Source organism: Gymnogyps californianus, chromosome 2 (assembly GCF_018139145.2).
Source record: "Gymnogyps californianus isolate 813 chromosome 2, ASM1813914v2, whole genome shotgun sequence".
In the NCBI taxonomy this organism is placed as follows: domain Eukaryota; kingdom Metazoa; phylum Chordata; class Aves; order Accipitriformes; family Cathartidae; genus Gymnogyps; species Gymnogyps californianus.
In genome coordinates, this window is record NC_059472.1 from 108,904,573 (window position 1) to 108,926,383 (window position 21,811).

Consider the following 21,811-nt stretch of genomic DNA (forward strand, 5'->3'; position numbering starts at 1 on the left):
ACTTTATGTGCAGTAAAACCTTTCATAACCTTACTCTTCCCTGACTGTGGTCTGCAGGATTTTCTTTTCTCCTCTTCTTCCCACTGCTTCACAGTGCAGGTATATAAGCTGCTGTTGTGTCTCCCCTGGTTCAGGCTGTGTTTTCAGAGTTTGGGCTTGACTTCTGCCTCCTAAGATGGATGTAGCAGTGAAGTGTCCTATTCCCCAAGCCTGAGCGTTGTCTGCAGGGCTCCGGCTGTGCCTGCCTTGCCTGAGCCCTCCCCTGATGTGGCTGCACACCTTCCTCGAGTCACGGACCAAGTACTCCTGGGGAAAACTATTGCGGGAGTAGACCACCGAGCCTGTCACCTCCTGCCTAGCTGACTGGTCACAGTCACAGGAGGCTGGGTCCAGTCCACAGCAAAGTACATAATCTTGGCACCCTTTTTTTTCTGATCACAGCAGATCACAGCTCAGGATCTTTGCTGAGCTGGTAAACGAGAAGAGGTCTTGCATGCATAGAGGAACAGAAGGAGATGATGAGTTTCTTCCCCAGAGGTTGTCTTACTTATGTCTGTACAATATCTAATAAAAGAGACAGCCGTTGCATTAGGGACTGGTATTAGCAACCTACAGGTTGCTTCCAGTGAGTATTGTGTGTTTTGTAGATACAATGTTACCCTTTTTCTCTCTGCTTTGTCGGTCGTGTTTTTATTACGGTAGTGCCTGGAGAGGGCCTACCATGTGCCAGTCACTGTGAGCACAAAAACTCTTAGGCCTAGTCCTGTTCATATTAAATAAAAAAAAAAAAAAAGACTGATGAATGACAAAGAGGAAAAGATGTAGTAAGGTACTTTGCTTGCCTGATGCCCTGCAGTGCCCTGATGCACTTGTTTAACTGCCCTGCTTATTCAGAAGCCGAATCTGCTGTGGCTTCTGGGAAGTCCCTGTGCAAGGGCAAATAGGCTGCTACAAGCATATTGAGGAGAGCTTGGGATTTTGAGGCTGGAAGAAGACAGCAGGTTCAGGTCAGTTAGATGTTTAGAAAATGGGAAAAGGAAGCATCGAAAACCTAACTACCCTTAGTTGACAGTGCTGTGTGTTACTGTCATTAACTACATGGTCATTAACCATGGTATGGTGGTATCAGTTCTGGTGGCAGTGAGAAATAGTAGCTCAGTGCCTCACTGGAGGAGGAGTGACTCTGTGTGTTCACGTTCCAAGTTCTTATACTTCTTCCCACAGGAAAACTATGAGTGTGCTTCAGAGAGGCCAGCATAAAACGTTTGCTGTAGAAATGGTTTCTGTTGGTTAAAGAAACACAAAAAACCCAAGTATGCTCTACCTGCAGCTTTAAGGGGTTTCCTTGATGAGAAGCTATTTTACCTTGCTCCTTCCAGGCAATGATTGGACACTGTCCAGAAGAAACCCTCTTTGCTCAGAGTTTGCTCAGCAGTTCTGCTGATCTGCATCTTCTGCACTGCCTGCAGCTAGACAGTACTCAGCACGTTCAGGGTTTGCCCCAGTGCCCATTTCAAGTCTCTGCACAACCTTTTCTTCCTATAATGTAAATCTGCTTTGTAAGTGTTCTTTTTATTTTTTTAAACTATATGAGCATCTCTAGTAGTAGGTTTTGGTAGTGGTGGTAAGAGCACTGACTTTTCTATCCCTGGCTTATAGCCATTAGGGGAAGTTGTGAGGGACTGAAAGAGTTAACGTCTGTCCACGTCTCAAACATTGTAGCAACCAAGGTACAGTCTGCATAACAAAGAGGGAGGGCCATTAGCAAGAAGTTGGCTGGCATGGACACAGAGGCCATGCCGGAGGGTATGCAGTCCCGTGTTCTGGCAGAACCAGCCTGGTAACCCACCACATATGGCCAGAGGCCACACAGAGTTTATTTGAGGAGGGGGCTCGCAGCTCCTGGAAGGTCCCTAAGACCACCACCCCAATAAGCCGCACATGCTCAGTAGATAAAGAACCCTCTGGAACACTACCATATATGTTGAGAACTGTCTAGAATGAACCCATACAAGTCTTCAAGAGGTGTGACTGGGGGCGGAGATTTAGACTATAAAAGGCACAATTGTGAAGAGCTGGATTACCACGCTCGTTGTCGACGCCACGGGATCCAAGGGTGGTGACTATCTAATTTCTTTTCCCCCTCTTTTTTTTTTTTTTGCTCTTTTTTCTCTCTTCTCGTGAACGTTTTGCTGCAACCCACGCTGCCCACCGTTAGGCCTTCCACAGTTTGGATTGTTCAAATAAAGCATTCAAAGTGATCGTTTGGTGTCATTTCACCTTAATGTAGCCCCGGGGGGATCCTAGAACCTCTACGACCCTCTGGTCTGGGTCGTAACAGAAGTCAAGACCTTGTAGGATCTGTTCTTAAGCAGGAACAGCCCTCTTTTCCATCTAAGTAAATCATGGCACCATTGTTCTAGCAGTCTCTGGACTGTGAGTTAGCATTTTTCTAGCCTTGTCGTTATTTAAACTACTCCCCTTGCCTTGTCAGCCTTTGTAGCAGAAGACTAGTTCTTAATTTCTCTGGCAGTTTCTTTGTAAAATGGCTCAATGCTGTAGCAGAAAATGGCTTTTTCGTGTCAGTGGTAACTGAAGGCTAATATTTCAGGCATGAGGGAGTAAAAGGGAAAGACTCCTTGACAGCAGGCTGAAAACCCTCCTGAAAAAACCCTTCTCTTCTCAGGAAGACATCAGCCCCTGCAATTTCCAGGCAGTCTGGAAGGAAACAAGTTACAGAATCCTAAAGGACCTGAAGAAGGTCAAAAATGGTGCTCCTTAATCCCAGCCTCTGGCTGAAATGGCACACAAGTGAAGAGCAGAACAAAGAGGCTTTCTGAGCCTTGTTTTGTGCTGGGTGTAACCCAACTAACACTGCTCCCTAGAAGATGCAATATCTGTAACCTGGAATGACTGGACACTAGAGTGACAGAAATTTCTGTATGAATTTAGCCCTAAAAGGCCCACTGCAAGAACTTAATGGCACCGTTTGGGTAGTTCCAAGCTGTTCTCAGAGGAATCAATGATGAGCCTTGCTCCAGAGGTGCTTAACTGGGTGCTGCATGGAGTTCTGTTTGCACTGAATAGCAGTAAACTCTTTAATGTGTGGAAGAGGACTGAGCACTCAGTAAGTAAATGGAAAACTACACATAATGAATGCCGTTATGCAAGCTGTTACCTCAATAGTAAGAGTTTCCATACTTTTTTTAAGCAGGTGTATACTAGCAATCTGCTGTTTGATCATGTTTGCAACCAAAACACTTAGCACAAAAAGTGTGCATAGCTACCAGCTGTCAAGAATTTCTATGTTCTTACCACGTACCACAAAGCATCTTTGCCTGCTTCTGTTCTTGTCTATGTCCCAATAATTTACTAATTGCCATACCTCTGCCTTACAGCGACACCTGCTGCCACAGGCAGACTTGACAGAAAGCTAGTTCTTAGCTCAAAGGTGTAATTTTCTGCACCCCAATTGATTGCTAGGAGCTCTTCTAGAATATATTCAAGTTCCCTATCTTCTTCCTGAATCTGGTGTTATCGCTAAAGAAAAAAAATGCCCCTCAGGCCAGCAGTTGGAACGCACATGGTGTAAATGAGCCAGTCCCAAACTTGATACCCATGTTGCTTTTTGCACCACCTATATGATAATTTAATCTCTTTTTATCGAAGCTCCTTTACTCTGCAGGTGCGGTGTGATGTGTGGCTTCAGCACGAGGAATTATATTGGTATCAGCTTCAGAACTGATACAAAATGCACTGTAAGTTACACATCATTCAGCAATGGCAAATTGGGATGTATGTTTGGAAATGTACACTTTGGTTTGAATTGAAGTAATTACGTGGCTAAAACCTGGACTTTGCCAAAGTACCAGTATTTGCTAACCATGGTCTTAATCCATTAGTTAGGGGCTTGATTCCAAGCCTGTCTCTGATAACCTCCCTAATTCACATCTGGAACTGTTTGCAGCTTGTACCGAAGGCAGATTTTGTTGGATAAGGTGACTCCCCTCTCTTCCCCTCTTCCCCTTTTAAATCCCTGTTAGAGCTCATTTCTTCCATGCGCTGACAAGAAATAGATGGGTTAAGGTCAGCTGGACGAGGTTCAGGGTAACTCACCAGTGTGAAAGGTGAATGGAAACCAGTGATCCCCGTGCTTAAACTGAAAAACAAAAGTTAGGATGAGGCCGAGTGCTTTGGAAAATTATGTCAGTAAAGTACATATGTGTTTGAATATAAACGTAACTGATTCCCCATTTCTCCTTCCCTCCAAGCTGCTTAGGGGCTCACTCTCTTAGGGTGGAGGTAGCCAAATGCAAAGACTGGATCAAGAGAGATCCTGGAAGGGGGGCGCTTGAGTTTTGTTCAGGAAGACATAGATCTGTCATTTGCAATCTTGTTCTTTCCTCAGGCAGATTTCCCAGTAGTTTGTTCAAGGATTGGGCAAGAGTAATTGGACTGGACATGCTAACTTTAGTATATGGGCTCACAGGTATGCCACAAATCAAATCAGTTTGTGGAAAAAAATTAGCAGAGTTGCTGCTGGCTAGGAATTGAAAGTACACCAGAAGAGAAACTTTAGTGATATCCTCTTAGATGAGAGATTTTGTTAGTTTATAGTTCAGTAAAATATATTTTCCACTGTCAAAATAGATAACTTATTTCAGTAATAGAAAAATAACATTGTTTTTTCCAGCATGAAAGTAATCCCAGCAGGGATACACATACTGTACCATGCTAATACAACTCTACTTTAATACAAAGTAGAAACTTAATATCATTCCTGAGATGTTACCATTGCATTATCAGAAATGAATTTCAGCAAGAGCAAAATGACTGATGTTCCAAACAGTATTACTAAGTTTGCAGCAGTTCTCTTAGAGACTGCAATAATAATTTAAAGGTTAGCTTTAATTATTTGTATTTTTTTATTTTTCTGTACAGTTACTTTTAATTATCTCCTCTTATACAAGCATTTCTTCCTTAGTATTCTTATTTTTAATGGAACAGTGTTTTGGCAGTTCTCTTTTTTTAGGTTGTTTTTTTTTTTTTTTCCAAATGCATATTGCGTCATTTTATTGTTGAATGGGTGGTGTCATTCCTCTTTAGAAGAGGAGAGACTGGGAATGCCCCAGTGAATTAAGCTGTGTCAGGAAGTAAACATTTCTTTAAACACTGCTTGTTGTTTTCATTATATGTGAGGAAATGCACCACTCATGCCTGGGAAGGAGAGAGATATAATTCAATTTCCTGTCTGTCCCCATTCTTTACTCTTGAAACCAGATGGATACCTCCTTGGGGGCAGGTGGGTGTCTCCTTCTCCTGCAAAGGCTTTCTCTTTGGTTTGTGGTGGCGGGGGGTGTAGGGTCAGTGATGACTTCTCACTGTGACCCTTGTCTGCTTGCTGCTGGAAGGAGGCAGGATCTTTGCACCAGGCATAAGGTAGCGTGCAATTCCCCGCTCTCCAGTGGCTTGAGAGCGCTTCAGACGGAGAGAGCAATAGCAGTGCTGTCTCTGCAGCTCTCTGAGCACAGACCACCCTCCCCAAGGTCTGTTTGCCTCCATCCTGTGCTTGCCTGGAGTGTGATATGGGCTTTGGGAAACTGCTGGCACGGGAACAGCTTGGCTCGGCAGTTTCATCCTTGGTAGAGTGACAGGACAGTGCCCGAGGTCATTGCATATTGAAAGAAATAGCATGACCGCTCCCCTTTTGTTCTTGCTTATTTTATGAGAACCTGTCCTCTTTTCTTTGTTTTCTGAATATGTTTGTACAAATGTTAAATTTTAAGTACAGTAAAATAATTGCGCGGTTCATAAAGCAGATCCTGAAATAGGAGGCAACGAGGCTGGGGAGCAGTAGTGGGGGAGAATGGAGACAGTAGGTGAAGAAGAGGAGATGAATTTTTTTGGTGCATGTGGGAGAAAGAGTGAGGCAGACAGAAGGTATTTGTGTCGCCGTGAGTTGATGAGATGATGTGTGCATCTGGAAGCTGGAATAGATGAAATGGCAAAGAGGGAGCTATTAAGAATCAAGACAGACAGTGAAGAGAGAAAGAGCAAAGATATATAGCGTTAGGGCTTGAACTCTTATGAGCATCTTGTGTTCGGACAGAGTGATAAGTATGGTTTGAATCCTGATACTTGAGTAGAGCTCTGCTCAGCACAGGTGGCTTCACTGAAATCGGAGACCTTCTCAGGGGATGAGGACCAGCTGCGTGCAGGAACCTCTCAAAATATGGCCTAAAGCAAATACCATTTTATGCTCCTCCAGATAAGCCTTTTAAAACTGTAGAAGTTAGGAGTGGGGTTGGCTACAGGAAAAATCAATCACATAAAGGAAAGTTTAACTTAAATCTGTTGTTCACAGCTATTGATTTTGGTTTGCTAAAAGAGCAACAACATCAAATGTTTCTGAGATGGGAAAGCTAGCTGTTAAACCAAATTTCTGAAACTCTTTTTCTCTGCAAGGGGACTATTGATAGGTTGAACTGTGACTTGATAATACTCAGTTTTACCTGTGCACAAGATAAATGAAACCACCAGGGTCTCTAGTTTTCTCTTTTTTTAAACCTTAGTTTAGTTTATAAAGATGGCAGTCTAATCATCTTTTGATCTTTCACAGAGAACTCATTGCTTCTTTAAGCAAAAAAGCCCTCCAAATTACACAATCTGTTAGAAGCTCTGGTGACCATTTCAAGCAGGTGGCGAGGCCTTGTGCAGGTTAAGCAGAGCAACAGCAGATCTTTTTCTTCATTGGTGAAACTATGCTTGTTGCCTTTATGGTACAGATGTACCATGTAGCATCTTGTGAATCAAGGATTCAGAGATGTCTTTCCTGGTCTGCATGACAGTTAGTGTCACGTGTGAAATTAGGGCATTTTTTTTCCTGTTCCTTGCTAGGGAGAACAGTCCCCCGGTGTTAGGTGTTTCACACTGCAGAAAGACAGCTGTCTGCCTTAGCGGCTTAGTCATGTATTATCAAATCAAGAGTAAGAGAAATTGTTTTCCTTTCACCAGACCTCTTAGGAGGACGGATCCTGCTCTGAACACGTTGCTGAAGTGGGCTGATTGAACTTGACCTCAAGTGTCTTGGCTAATGCATGACCAACACAGGCGTTTGGAAGTAAACTAGTAAAAAGTAGTGAGGAAATAAGTATTTTAGATGAATTGAGGGAAGTCCTTCCTTACACACAATAATATGTGCTTGTTGTGGGGTTTTGATTTGTTTTGGGGTTTTTGGGTGGTGTTTTTCTGTTTTTATTTTTTTTTTAACTGTCTTTAATGTTCAACATGTATGGCTCTGGTCTGGGAATTCCCCTATGTGGACCAAGGGGAGGTAGCAGAGGACCTGGTCAAGAACGATTGAGCAGAAGGAGAGATAACTGAGTATCTGGGGAAGACAGGAGTTCTCTTCTTTTAAAATAGGGAGATAAGAGCCAAGTGAAAAGACTGACTTCTGTATAATTCTTGTGCTTCAAAGCCCAATAGGTAATACTGTAGGCTCCAAGGGCTTATGAAAGATGAAATCCAGATTAAACAAGTAAAAGGGAGTTTTTAACATTTTGCCAGCTCTTCACTAGCAATATTGATTTAAACCAGGCCAAGTGCAGGAACACACTACTTCAAATGAAAATGTCATGTACTAATCTGGAATCTCCAGCACATCTGGTAGATAGGGTAGCATGGGATTGGTGCAGTGACTCAAATCACATTTGAACATCCTGTCTTCTAATATTTTCTGTTGCTGATAATGAAGTGTTTATTATGGACAGAGCTTGTAAATTAAATAGAATATTGATATTCTTTTTGGCCAACACTTGGCTGATTTAAATAAAGATATATTAGATATACTTAGGATAATTTTTTCTCCCACCCTCGTAAGTTGTGTTTCTATGGAAAATTTAAAAGGGTGATAATTTGCAATTAAGTAGCAACATTGAAAAGGAACACTTGCTATAGTAAGATTCACAGCTACTGTATAGTTTTGTGGGTTTTTTTTCATTGAACCATTTTGAGAATAAAGACCAGCAGCTAACAATGTGTAATGTATTACCATTTGAACAAGACTGTGTCTTGGGGTTTTGCTTGTTTGTTTCACTGGGAATGTGTTCTTAAAGCAGACTTTCCGAATAAGCTCAGGTGTGCTAAATCTAAGGTTTTATTTATCGAATGCGCAGGTTTCAACTACAAGGAGAAAATGGCCCCAAAGAAGAGGCCAATATTTTTGTTCAATAAAGATTAAATGGTTTGGCTTATGATCAAGGGATGGCAAAATGCTTCCATATTAGCATTAATTTAAAAGAGGATATAATACAGTTTAGGAGGTAATTTAAACAAAACAAAGAATTCTTACCCGGTTTCCATGAATTCACTTCAGAATTTAATATATGCATAAGTCCAGTCTGTCTTCTTCAAAATGAAAAATATGGACCAAAATGAGAAGAAAAAGTTCCTTAATTTTGCACTTTTAGGGCTATTTACCTTTGTAACACATTGAAATTTAAGGCCTGAAGCAGTAATTCTGTAGTATTTTGATAAAAATCATCTGCAATGTACTGATCATCTTTGTAACTGGAAATTAGATAAGAACAAATCTGCTACTAAAAATAGTTTTTGAATAGTCCAGAAGCTTACAGGTTTTCCTAAAACACTGAGCAGTCCCAAATTTGGGGGCTGAAGTCCCCACTGAGACTCTACTTTTCCATTCACTTTAAGCCTTTCTCCCTTTAGGATGCCTTAGGGAACTGCCATGATGCTGTTTCAGAGGTAGAGGACAAGAGCTGGTTTTGCATAATGCGAAGTTCTATAAATGAATTACCTTAGACAGGTTACCTGAGGCCAGCAGGTGAACAGCATCCTCTCAGTTCCCTTTCCCATCACACCTTCTTGTGGAAGAATATCAAAACTAAGGTTTTAGCACTTCAGCATTTTCCATGGAAGAGCAAACTGGCGAGAGAGATCTGATGTTTTACTGATATTACATGGGTTACTAATTGGGTGGCTCTCTAACTAATATCCAAACTTCATATTCCCCAAACCATAGTATTAAATTATGGACTTCCCTATATTAAAAATCTTCTGAAAGGCTGGATTTACCTCCAGTAAATTTATAATTTTACAGTTTCAATCTTGTGTTTTGCTGCTATCCATTGGGTTTTCAGGTCCTCATTAGCTTTGCCTAAAACTGCCAACTCATGTAGGCATTGAATTGGGTCCTCATATAGCATGCACACAAAACTTTTGGTTTTGCATCTACTTTCTGTATTTTAGGGATGACTTAGATATGGATCATCTAAGGACTTCGGTGAACTAATGGCATTATGTTCCTCAGCTGCACTGTCGTTTGGAAAGCTGTGTCATAAGTGTATATCCTCAGGAGAACCAGAATATAAAATTTTCAGTGAAAATTCTCTGCAAAAGGCAGATGGTGGTGGTTTTTTTCTTATCTCAGAGGGAGGAATAGAGGATGCCTTGAACACTGATACAGCCTGGTGTTTTTCCCACGGGCACATCGTGGATGATACACAGGTCGTGTATTATAAGTGCAGCCTCTGATTTTGTTTGCAGCCTTGCTATGAGGAGAGTTGTCACACAGAAGTTTATTCCCCTTGAGAACATACACTCAGTTTTGTTCAGTAAACTCTAGATTGCCTCCTACAAATATTTTTACTTGGAAATGTCATCTGAAGGTTCTCTTATAGCCTCATTAAAGAGAGGTTTTGAAATCAATGCACTTGTTTGTTCATCACTTTTATGAACTGGGAAACTACTGCTATGCCATCTTCATTCATAACCAGACTGTTTGCATATAGATGTTAATTTTTCTTTTTTTTTTTCCCCCAGGGAGAACAGTGTTGGTTTTACATTTGCATTATGTAAGAGAATTCAGATAAAAAATCCTATTTTGAACTCAGAATTACAGTTTCTAGTCTGGTTTGTAGCTGATTCTACCTGTCCAGAGAAGCTTTCTTTGTGTCTTGTGATGATTTAACTTATCATTTCATCAAGATAACTAAAAACTTTCTGAAAGTGATTGTTGTTGCTGATTATTTATTTTGAAAATGTTAACTCACACCTTCTATATTATTTTAAGAACACACATATTTCATCCTTCATTATGGGTTTTTCTACTCTTTTTTCAAATATGAATAGCAAAAGAAACGTTTGACAAAATTATACCATAGATCTGATCTTTTATGTCTGTATGCTAACTTATACTAGCTGACCTTCTTTCTTGACCATTGGAAAATTTAGCAAAAAGAAAGTGCCTACCAAGAATATTATTTCAATTTTAGATTTATTTTGTGTAGGAAGATTTTGGGGATCAAGATTAGTCTTGATGCAGGTAGCTAAAACTCTTCTTCTCATAAAAGGAGCAATACATTGTAATATCAAAATTGCATTCAGGTTTGTCCTTGGAACTGTATTTGGGTGCCAGTACCAGAGTAACAGTGATGCAAATCCACTGCTTCCATGAAACCTTTCTGGTTTAAATTGGTGCAAACGCCAGTGTATATGTACTTGTAGCTATTCCAAATATGAAATAAAGCAGGCAAGATCAAGTCTACTTCATAGCTAATTTTATATTTCCAGTTTCTTGAGGAAACTTGCACTGTAGCTTACCACTGCCCAAATCTGAGAGTTAAGAGGACGGAAAAGACGTGGGGGTCAGTCAGATATAAAGGGGTGAAACTGTCGTAAATGAAGTAATGATATTATCTGCTCCCAGTGTTTTAGAGAAGTAGTTCCAAGCCATCCTGGCTTAATTTCAGTGTTTTGAAGTATTCATTTAATTTGGGCTAGTTTCACAAGATGTGCCCGTTTCTCGATTTAAATTGGCTTATGGTGCCTTTAAAGAATGCCCCATAAAACCTTTTTTTTGTTCAGATTGAATACTTCCTTTTTTTTTTTGACCATTTCTCCTGATGCTGTTATTGTTTACTATTATTATTGTTTGCTTGAATATCTATTGAACAGTTTATCTGTTAAGAGCAGGGGAAATGATCTATACACAAGAGTATGTAGCACGAACATAGAGTAGCTGTATATTATCAAGACATTAGAAAATACATTATAAAGAGCAGTTCCACATGCATTAGGAAATTGTATTTACCATCTTAATTTTTCCTTCTCTGGTTTCTTGTTTGTCACTCTTTGATACTTATTTCCAAACAACTTTTAGACCAAGATTATTCTTTTGAATAGTTTATATAATTTTTCAAGAAGGTGTTGGTACAAGTTTGATTGGTTCAGAAATTTATGCATTGTAATATTCTAGTTGTCTTTTAACAAAATTGGAGTTTCTGACTTTCATGAGTTCTGAAATTTCCTTGACGCACAAAAGTTTTTGTTACACTGTGATATAAAATGGTTGTGTGGAAATCTATTCTGGGCTGCTAAGGAACAGAGTGTGTTTTAGTAGCATGAGAATTAATATATTTTGTGCTATTTAAAATAAGTGTGTGATTAATTTTTTGATGAGTTGCAGGCTACTGCAAATCCAATTTAGGCAAACAAAATTTGAAATATAAATGTGTTAGCTGAAAATATTTAATCATAGACATGAATATGAACCTATGCTCGTTGCTTTACACTTGCAGGTTGGCTTGAATTATTAAAGCATATTGTTCAGTGGAAGCAGAAGAGACAATAGCACTGATGAGGAACATAGTCTTGCTGGTGGCCAGTAGTAGTAGTAGATTATTTCTCCTTCTTTGCTATCTTGGCACAGGTGACCACTGTTTTCCACATCTTGCCTCCCTGCCTGCCCCACGCCCTGCTCACTGTGGGGTAGGGAGCCGTGATTGCACACAGGCTGCTACTGCTGGCATTGAATTAGCAATGCCAGATCAAAAAAGCTTTTTTTTTCTCTCTACAATCTGATCCTTTGTGCAAATGTGTATGTTTTAATGCTAATAAAGGTGATTTTTTTTTTTCTGCCAGTTTTTTCCATGTAGGAATAGAGTCAGCTTGCTACTAAAGTTTGCCTGATAACAATGCTGACTGGCAATTAAAATTGCAGGCAGTTGGGGTATTCTATCATGTTTGTAGCTGTTTGTCTTCCTTGTGTCAGAAATCAATGTTGCAGCAATGGAAAATATGAAATGAAGAAATAAAAAGTTGCATTCAGAGCTTGAAGCCAGTGCACGTTACACTGAGTTATTAAACAATATAATTTAAAAACTTCAGAAATAAAATTGATGTTGAAGCCTCTCCATTTCACTTGATAATCAGGTAACGGATGCAGAAAAAAGCTAGCTGCACACTCTTTCAGTTACTTTACCTTCAATTATATTTTGATGTATGTGTTTGTTTTAGGTATAGGACACCGGTAGACAGGTTATAGTAAAGTTTTGTTAGTGAGGCATGTTGTACTTATGAAGCAATGAAAGAAGATGGTATTTGAAAGGCAACCTAATGGGATGTATTATGAAGGATAGCCGGCATGGTGTCTGTAGGGGTTTGATGTTTGAGACTCAGTGGATTCTTCATCAGCGATTGGGGGTTACATAGGCAATGTTTGGATGAGAGATTTCGGTTACCGATTGCACATCCTCGAGGGAAGAGCCACAGTCCAGAACAAGCTCCAGGGCACTCGCATGTTAGTCTGCACACCAGGATCCAACCCAGCCCAGGGCTGGCACATGGCACTGCGGGAAGGGCTTGCGAATCTCCTGGGAATTCCTGGTGTCAGAGACCAGCCGTCAATAAGATGCAAATATATGATTGTAGAGAGCGTGGATTCCTTCTCACTGTGGAAAAGACAGAATTTAAGACACAAATAGGATCTCCTGCCTGTGTTTCAGCAGCTTGTTTGATTTGTGAGGATCTTTGGTTTGACAAATTATTATTTAAAGACATTCAAAACAAATAGTTTATCAGGAAAAAAGTCAGGATTAACACTATGCACTTTAGTGCACTTTGTTGTTGTTGTTGTTGTTGTTGTTGTATGCCCTAATCTGTTTTTTTACTGTTACCTGGTAATAATACATGTGTGCTCAGGGCAAAAAGAAAAGCTGATTAAATGTTACATCATTGCTTTAGCTGTCATTTTTCAAACAGAGAGCAAAAAAAAGGAGAAAATGAAAAGAATAAACTTCTTCCTGATTCTTCCCCCAGTGGCATCAAGGCACGTAGCCTTGTCATGAAAAGGTCACTTAGATTTTAGTCGAAATGATGGCAGCAAGTAATTTGTTTTACGTTTGGGCTCCTTTCTCCTGGTTTTTGCTGTGACACAGCACGGGGCTGCTCCCACGTGCAGAGCCTGTTACAGCAATGGGTGTAAGGCAGCGCGGCAAGTACCAGAGCTCCCGCATTTGACAGAATGGGAGAAGAATGACAGGAGAAAGAAGAGAAAATCATATCCTAAGTGAGGGTTGTAGGAATATTAAATCTAACACCTGACAAGAGATTACTCCAAACCCAGCAGCCTTGAATATGAATCATTGTAATGAACTCTGCGTGGAAGTGTACCTGAAGACAGTCCAGAAACTCAGTCTAGTGAAAACACAGTTGCTCTCCTGCTTCCCTCTCTGACAGCACATTACTACTACTATATTTACTGATACTTGGGCTTTTTCGCTTGCGGTTGTGTTTTTTGGTACTTAACATTTTGTTTTTAAAAGGGTTGATCTGTTCCTTTATTCTTTTTTTTTTTGCAAAGTGAGCATTAAGATTTTAAATTTTTTAGGATTTTTTTTTTTTTAAGTAAGATTTTGTTTTGATGACTGTGTAACTTAGTTTTTGGCTAAAATTCAGGGGAGGTTTTTGTCTGTGGGAGAAATTGTTTAATTTTCCCTGTTTAATTTCTGTGTGAACTTTTTAGAGAGACATGTTATCTGTGTGGCTTTTACTCAATATTGAATCAATGTGCTGAGAAAAAAATAGTGTTTCCTAATTAATCAGCACATTGGTTCCTTCCTTGTATTCTCATATTTAATTGCTTAATGAATCCTGCCTCTGCTTAGCTGAGATCTCTATGATGTTTACAGCTCAAAGCAGAGTGATTAAAGAAGCGCAGCAATTTTGTAGGAAACATATAATACCTTACTAGATGTACAGTAGTTTTTCATCTGAAGATCCATAATCCAGTCCATATGGAAGCAGGCTGCCAGCTTGAGTTTGATCCATTTACTTGAGGACTACTGGGCTTCTATGTTCTTTGTGTGATACAGATGGTATAGAAGTCAGGTATGAGTCATTTGTAGCTGATGGGCCTTTCTAGGATACACAGACAATGTAAGAACAGCAACCATTGTTTTCTCTGCAGCATTTGTAAAACTAAAATTTGTTCCTAGGCTGGAATTATGCATGAAAAATTGCAAATTGCCAATGGCAGAAAAAAAGAGCAAAAAAAGAGGAATTTTCGGTGGAATTCCTAAGAACGGGCTCAATCCTAGAAAGTGCTGAGTACTACTACAGAAGGCTGACTGCTCTTGCTACTGCTGATTACAGCAGCATGAATGTGCATCTATAGCAGCAGCTTAGAAAGCACCTATATATCTCTTTAATTTCATTTAGAACCACAGAATATCCTGAGAGCAGGTGACATTCTTTATCATGCTTATTTAAAGCCCTGTGCACTGCTGCAAATTTAAAATAGCGGTGACAGGAGCTAAGCCTTTTCAGTTTTAGACAAATTAAGGATAGACCTATTTTAGTTAAAAAGCCTCTTAGCAAGACCAGTGTCCAACTGCAAAGCAGAAAACTATTATGGACTGACAGGTGATTTGCTTAACGGAGCTGCAGATGACCAGAAGAGAGATGTCTGCAGTGCACTGTACTTGGTATATAATAGCAGTTGCATACAGTCCTGATAACACAGGTAGAAACACATGGGTGGGAGGGAATAGTTTGAGATGCAGATAGATCCCCTAGCTAGCAATCTGCAGCCATATAAAGCCATGGATTTGTTAAATATGTTTTTGCAGTTTCTACAAGACAAAGGAGAAAAAGAGAAAGCACATAAATACAGATTATGCATTTTGTTGCTGGTAACTGGTATTTTTTTATTAATGCTGAGACAAAAATGTGTTAGCCAACTGTATCAAGCAAACCAAGCAATTCCCTGCATATCTACCATATATTATCACATATATATTACTACCAGTGCTCCAAGTCATTAATTAAGCAGGGATCTCTTATGTGTAGATTATGCTGGCAGGTTAATTATGGTTACCATGTTACTGAATAAATAAATAAATGAGGGAAACAGACTGCATACCTAGAAGAAGTTGTGTAAAATTAGAAAAGGAACAGAGGGGATATACTAAGGCAGTTTAAGGGGAGATATCATAAATTTGAATTTAGGCAAAAACATGGATTAATTTCAAGATCTGTTTGAAAAAAGAAAAAGTATTTTAAATGTTAGTTGCAAGGAATAATAGAATAGGAATAATAATAGGAATAATAAAGTTATGCTTTTCTTCCCCAGGTATTGGTACTGTGTATAAATGTATTCCCTTTTTATGCCCTCATCTTACTCAGTCTGCAAGAGTTGCATCTGTTCAGTAGAGTCTCTTCCCCCACCTGAATTTGCAGGGCTATTGAAGGTGTGATAAAATACTTGCTTCTCTTCTGCAAAAAGCTTCAGGACTAGTTAGCTCAGAGCCAAGACCTTCCTTTTTGTGTTTGATATGCTGTTCATATCCTGTCTCACAGTGACAGGAAGTTATTTATATTTACCAAAAAAGTAAATATAAATATAATTTTTTCCATTATTTTTGTTGTGTTAGAATAATTTCTGTAAAAACATATTCACTAATAATTAGCCCTAAAATTGGCCTCTCAATGTTGGTCACTAAAGGGAAATAGTTCACTGGTTCCTAGCAGAAGAGACACCATTTAAAATGAAGGACATTACTCAGAAAGACTTTGGTTTCTTCATTCACATTGCCTTATGAGAAACTCATTCAGAGATATCATGGGCTGATAATATGCTCTTGACGTTAACTCTTCCTCAGCATAGGTGGAGCTAAAGGGTATTTACTCTTCTTGTATTTTCAAACACTACTGGACTGAACATATACTGCTCCCAATAACTTGGATAGCAATTATTGGCAGTGGCATTGAGTTCGCCCTTCTGTACTCTTCCACTAGGCAGCACAATGAAACAGTTGATTTTTCGGTTATGTCTCCATCCCCTAGTTCACTGAATGACACTGGAGTTATATCAGAAAGGAATTTGACAGATAGAAAAGGTGGTAATTTGACAGACAGAGCTATTTGTGAGGAGCGGAGCTTAACACAGAATATTCAGGTTGGAAAGGTCCTAATTGTGGTAATGCCAAGGAGTGCAGATTCGCACACTGAGCTAGCACTGCAGTGCACTTGCACCCTTGTGCTCTTAGTGTTGTCTGTTCTGATAACAAAAGCATGAAACAGTTACCTTGGGGCTCTCCAGCTGAGCAGGGTGGCCAAGGGCACAGGTCTCCTCTGCTTACAGTTGTGCTGGTTGAAAAAGCTACTGCTCCCAACTGCATATCACAGCATCTTCGCTGGAGGTGTTGGTCCTCCTGACCCATCAGAGCTCAGTGAGCTACTTGGACAACCATTCCTTAGTCTGGCTCAGTTCATAGAGGCAGGATTAACTAAAAGCCTTTAGATAATGTCTTTACTGACTTAGTTCTTTCTAACATACATAAGCTAGAGAGTACTTCCATGTGCAGCGCACTTAGCAAATTTGAGGGGGTCTCCAATAATGGGATAGTAACCGTTGGGTCAGAAGAGAAGGTGTGTGCAAGGCCTTCTGTGTTCTGGCTGACCACTTAAGTTATTCTTCCCTCTACAAGCCCCACCATCCATTTTGGTTGCCCTGGAAGATAACTTGTCTTTGACCCATGTGTGACCATTAGCACTTCATCCCTCTGTGTCACTTTCCACCTTTTAATTTGTTTTTTTTCATCTGTTTAAATTGTAAACTTCTTGGAAGAGGGTCTGTCTGTTTTCAGGATGCCAAGCAAAACAAAGGCCCGATCTTGTTCAGGTCCTTCAGTTTCTGCTGAAACAATTAATGAGGTTTTGTGTAAGCTGTTGCAAAGTGCCTAGAGACTGCTAGATTTGCCTACGCGGTTGCTGTGGTGCACCTTGGCCAAATTGTTGTTTGTAAAGCAATTTTGTCTCTAATATAAAAGGCACTGTATAAAATCAGTTCCTATTATCTTTTCATAGAGAATTTTCCATCTGAATTGTAAGCTTAGAATTGCTGACTATCTCCTTAAACACTTCCAGATAATAATGATACATGTTCTTCCAGCTAATATATATCATTACTTCTTATCAAGCAGGGCTTGGTTCATAGCTGTAGAAATAATATGATTTACTGGCTTCCAGCCAATCAGTTAATTACCTGCTAGTTACTTAAAGCATCTGGGGCTTTGGTTCATTCCAGTGTAAGTTATTAACTTGCTGGTAAAGGATCCGTACCTCATAAATAGTTTCTCTAAATAACTACAGTGCTGCCGAAGTTGTTGTTTTTTTTTTTTTTTTTACTGTTCTTATTTGTAAGAATTCTTATTTGTAAGAATAAATATGTGGGGGACAGCTTTAAATTGCAGTTATATAAGGCAACTATTTTGATTTGAGATATCAAATACTAGCCCCATATCCATGTGAACAGCATACAAGTGTCATAGACCTGTTACTTAGGCACCTTCAGGTCTTTGGGAGAATCTCAGTGGTTTTACACGTACCAGACTGATTGAAGACTGATTTATTTTGTAATACTTACTTTGTTTTGGTTTTTTGGTCATGTTGTTTTAAAATAATAAGATCAGGTGAAGAGATCTTAGGCCAGGCTTCACTTATGGTAAGTCCATTGGTCTCAATGGACAATTTACAACAGTTAAGGCTCTGTTAAAGTAATTGAGACAGATAATAGACTCTTCCATCTCTCTTTTTCTGTATCTCATCCTTTCTTTTTTTCCCCAGAAGTCATAAGCCACTTATTTGTTTAAAATGTGGGAGAATAGACGTAAAAATCACTGTTCTCAGAAGGAAGAAGCTGGGGCTGTCTTTGGCCTGGGAAGCATCCTTTAGGCAGGTTCTGTACCCGAAGTTAGAAAGTAATTTTTCTGCAGCATTCTTACAGTTTTGGTTATAAAGAGTGTCTCAACTGATGAAATGCTTTTGTAGCTCAAGGGGAGAGAAAAGATTCTGTAATTGCTTAGGTCCTAGGCCTTGCTCTAGATGCCCTATATCTGCTAAATAAACCGATGGCCCAGATAGCTAATTTAAGGACAGGTATTACACACTCTTCTTGCAGTGGACCATTACTAAATTCTGTGTGAGCCGAACTCCCTGAGAGAAGTTAACAAATATGCCCAGGTGAAAGGAATTACATTAGTCCAGTTTCAGTTGTAACCTCAAGTGAGAGGAGAAGTTAAAAGCTTCCGGTCAAACACAGAGGGCAAAAAAAGTTGTTCTTTTTGTCTTGTGATGTTTATATTCACCAGGATGGTTGAGGAACCTGGCAAGAGCCTGAAGCAGTGAATCACCATGGTAAGTGGTTGGCCAGCTACCATAATTCAGAAATGATCTCAGCTAATAAGGTTTGTCAGGATCAAATCTGCTTGACCTTGGCTTGTTAATATGGGTTTGGATGGTTGCTGGAAGGAGTGGGTGAAGTAGGATAAGGAGACAGAGCAGAGCATGGTCTATGCAAGAAGGCTGAGAAAGGTAGTGCTTACCATAGTGGGTACTGTAGTACTATGGACAAGAGAGAAGAGGGGTCACTGGAGCAGGAGCAATGCTAGAAGAGATACGAAGGAGTGCAATGCTAATTCTCCTGCTCTGCGCATTCTTGCAGCCTACGGGAAAAATGCTGCTGTACCCAAAGCTACCTGTGATGAACTGGTAGCTTTTGTGCTGCCCTGGTTTCTTCTTTTTTTCCAAAAAGCCTCAGCCAAGGTCACACGGTACTGCGTGGTGGATATACCCATACAGAACATTCCCTGTGGTGGGAGTTCAGCAGCCAAATAAGAAAGAATGGCTTAAAGATGAGAGCAGATATAGAGGTGAACTTTGTTGTCCCAATTTGTATAGGCTGGCTAAGTTGATGGCTAAGCTAGAGGGAGAGGCGGATTGCCCACCTAATGAGTGCCAAAAGGAAAAATGTAGGTTTGTATCACTGCTGAGAGGTGGTTCTGACCGAGAAATAAACACCAAAGTAAAGCGGCTTTAGCTGAAAATTGGATTCTCAGCAGCAGGAAGTACCTGATCTGATTGTTTATACCTTTTTTTCCCAAAACTTGGGCAGGCTGTTCCTTTTCTTTGTCTCTCTTCTTTTTGCCTTTCTCCTCCTCCCCCCGATCCTCTGACTTTCAGCCCTCTCAGGTCTACCAGTTGGTCTTTGCCCGCAGACCTGGAAGGAACGCTCTGCTCTAGTGTAGAAGCGACAGCTTCTTTTATCTTGCGTGCTGCAGTTATCTGACTTGTGCATCTCAGAGCAAAACTGATAAAGACTGCTAAGACAAGATGGTAATTTTCAATCTTTAATAGCTTATCGTATTTAAAAAATCACATGAAAGAACTGTTAGTTAGTTAAATGATGATTAATAGGGATGCTTATGAATAAAATATACCAATTTATGTCTGATTTTGTAATAATAGTGTTAGACTTGTCTCTTTTCTGTGACTTAAGTCTGTATAAACAAAGGGATCACAAGGAGAACAGCATGTCTGTGCTTGTTTAAATCAATTGGAGTTATTGGCACGTGCCCTTTGCAGTCCCCAAGTTATGTGGAAACACTGAAAATTATTGTGGGTTTATTCCTTTTGTACCAGGGTAGTTCAAGATTTAAAGCCAAGACCTAACCCACATGCTTTATATCAGATGATTCAAACAGTCTGTGGAACAGCATAGGAACGGTAGCAGAGTTATCATTTTTGTTTCATAGGAGGGGAAAAAAAGAGAAAACAGGTATTGTCATGCCTAACTATTTTTTTCCCCCCAGTTTTTATGCAGGTCATTGTAGAGCCACCATTGCGAACTTTTTGCCTAGGTGAGAAGATTGTTAGGTTTAAGGTACAAGTTCCCACTTGTTCAGACAAGTACATGCCCATACATAGAGGATGGGCCCTTTTCAGGTTTTGAATGCTTGCCCCCCATGTAGTTTAAGCTGACTGGGCAGTAGGTTAGGATAGATAGAAATAAGCTATTTGGAAAGTACAGTGACACAGTCAGATGAAGATTGGCACTAGTCTGATAAAACCAGTTCAAATGTCCATTTAGAGAAACAAGGGAAGTAGTCAAGTATAGGAAGCTAAAAGCCATATGAGATCTCAAGTTTATTCCCTGTGCTGCAATGAACAATTGAGTTTACACAGAAATGACAGTAATGGAGTAACTGGTTGTGGTTTTTTTGTTTATAATGCCAATACATTGATGTTCTGTTTCTTCACTTGCAGCTGCACTGAGAGCTTGTGCTGATGGAGGTGCCAATCGTCTCTATCACATCACAGAAGGAAGCCAGGACAGGTATGTTAACAATAAACTTGAAGTCATTGAAGTTACCTCTTCTCAATGAAAGTAAAATATGGAGGAATAGGATCTGTTCAGTTACTGAAGTAGCTGCCTGCTCTGTGCATGGTACCTTAACGAGCTGTGGCAGGTAGTATAATACTTTCTCCACATTATCTTTAATTTTTATTCCCAGCTATAGTTTTTAAAAACACACAGGTAGCCTGAAATATCTGTTTTCCTTAAGCCCACTGGTCTTTTTTCATCTTGAAAGCTCTGCTCTCAGTCTGTCTTATTTTATGCATCCATCAGAGCTAGGCCTTTGATGCAGCCTCTGAAAAAACTTGGTGTACCCCTAGCAAGGGTTGACTAGAGGAACATCTGATGCCTCTCACAAGGAGCTGAAATAGATTATGTCCTCTTCATTCTTCTTGTGAGGCCTTAGAGGAAATCTGTTTGCTTTGTGAAGGGAGATGGGTAATAAAATAGGAAGTCTACTTTTCTTTTTTAATTATTTCTAAATTAGCATCAGGGCATCATACGTGACCAAAGGCAAGTACAGAGGTTATCTATAAATGTATATGCTAGGTGAGAAAACATGACTGAAAGTAGAATATGTTCTTGTTTTCTGTAATGGCATTTAAAATTGTAAAATATCCCAGGTTTCTGCCTCAGAAGTGTTGAGCTGGAGTTGTGATGCAAAATACTGCGTTCAAATGCTTTCTCATTTTTGTAGTGGAACCATGGAACGCTGTGTAATCTGAGGTTACTATGGATCCTTTTTGCTTGTCTTTAGGATTTTCAGTTGTTTTGAGCAAGAATTCCTAAATAAATAGTTTAATAAAAGCAAATAAATTAATAAAGCTGACTCTTGGGGCAAAGGAATGAGGCAGATATTTGGTAGAACTTACAAACTTATTTTGTTCATACAGCAAAATCTGACACATATTTTGTGTTTCATCTCATGGCAAATGTATGACGGAGGCCAGGGGAAGCTCAGTTTCCTCCTGTCCTTCAGAATAAAGACCAGAGTTGGAGAGGAAGACTGTAGTCTTAAAGTAAAAGTTAACTTAAAATTTCTTCCTTTGTCACCTGTGAGAAGTTTGATGGCTGAGATCTACAACTGCTAAAACCGAGACTGGAGTCTGTCAAGCAGTACTAACTGTTGTACAAGTATTCCTTCTGTAATCTTCTATTTCTCTTCTCCTAGTAGTTGCTCACAGAGCCATGCACAGCTTAATCTTGAATTCAAACAGAAATCTGTTTGACTGCAGCAAGCAGTTCTCTTTGATAATGGTGATGCTTTCCAAAGAACAACATTTTAGAGCTTTCATTTTACTTTCTCCTATACCCATT

At 39.7% G+C, this 21,811-nt stretch overlaps 1 protein-coding gene across 1 annotated transcript in view; it reads left to right on the forward strand.

The window, feature by feature from the left end:
- TPK1 (thiamin pyrophosphokinase 1) overlaps positions 1–21,811 on the forward strand; it is a 314,655-nt gene that overhangs the window by 95,818 nt on the left and 197,026 nt on the right. Inside the window, exon 3 of the mRNA XM_050891078.1 lies at positions 20,404–20,473. Coding sequence (XP_050747035.1) covers positions 20,404–20,473 — 70 coding nt within the window. The remainder of the gene's footprint in view (positions 1–20,403; positions 20,474–21,811) is intronic.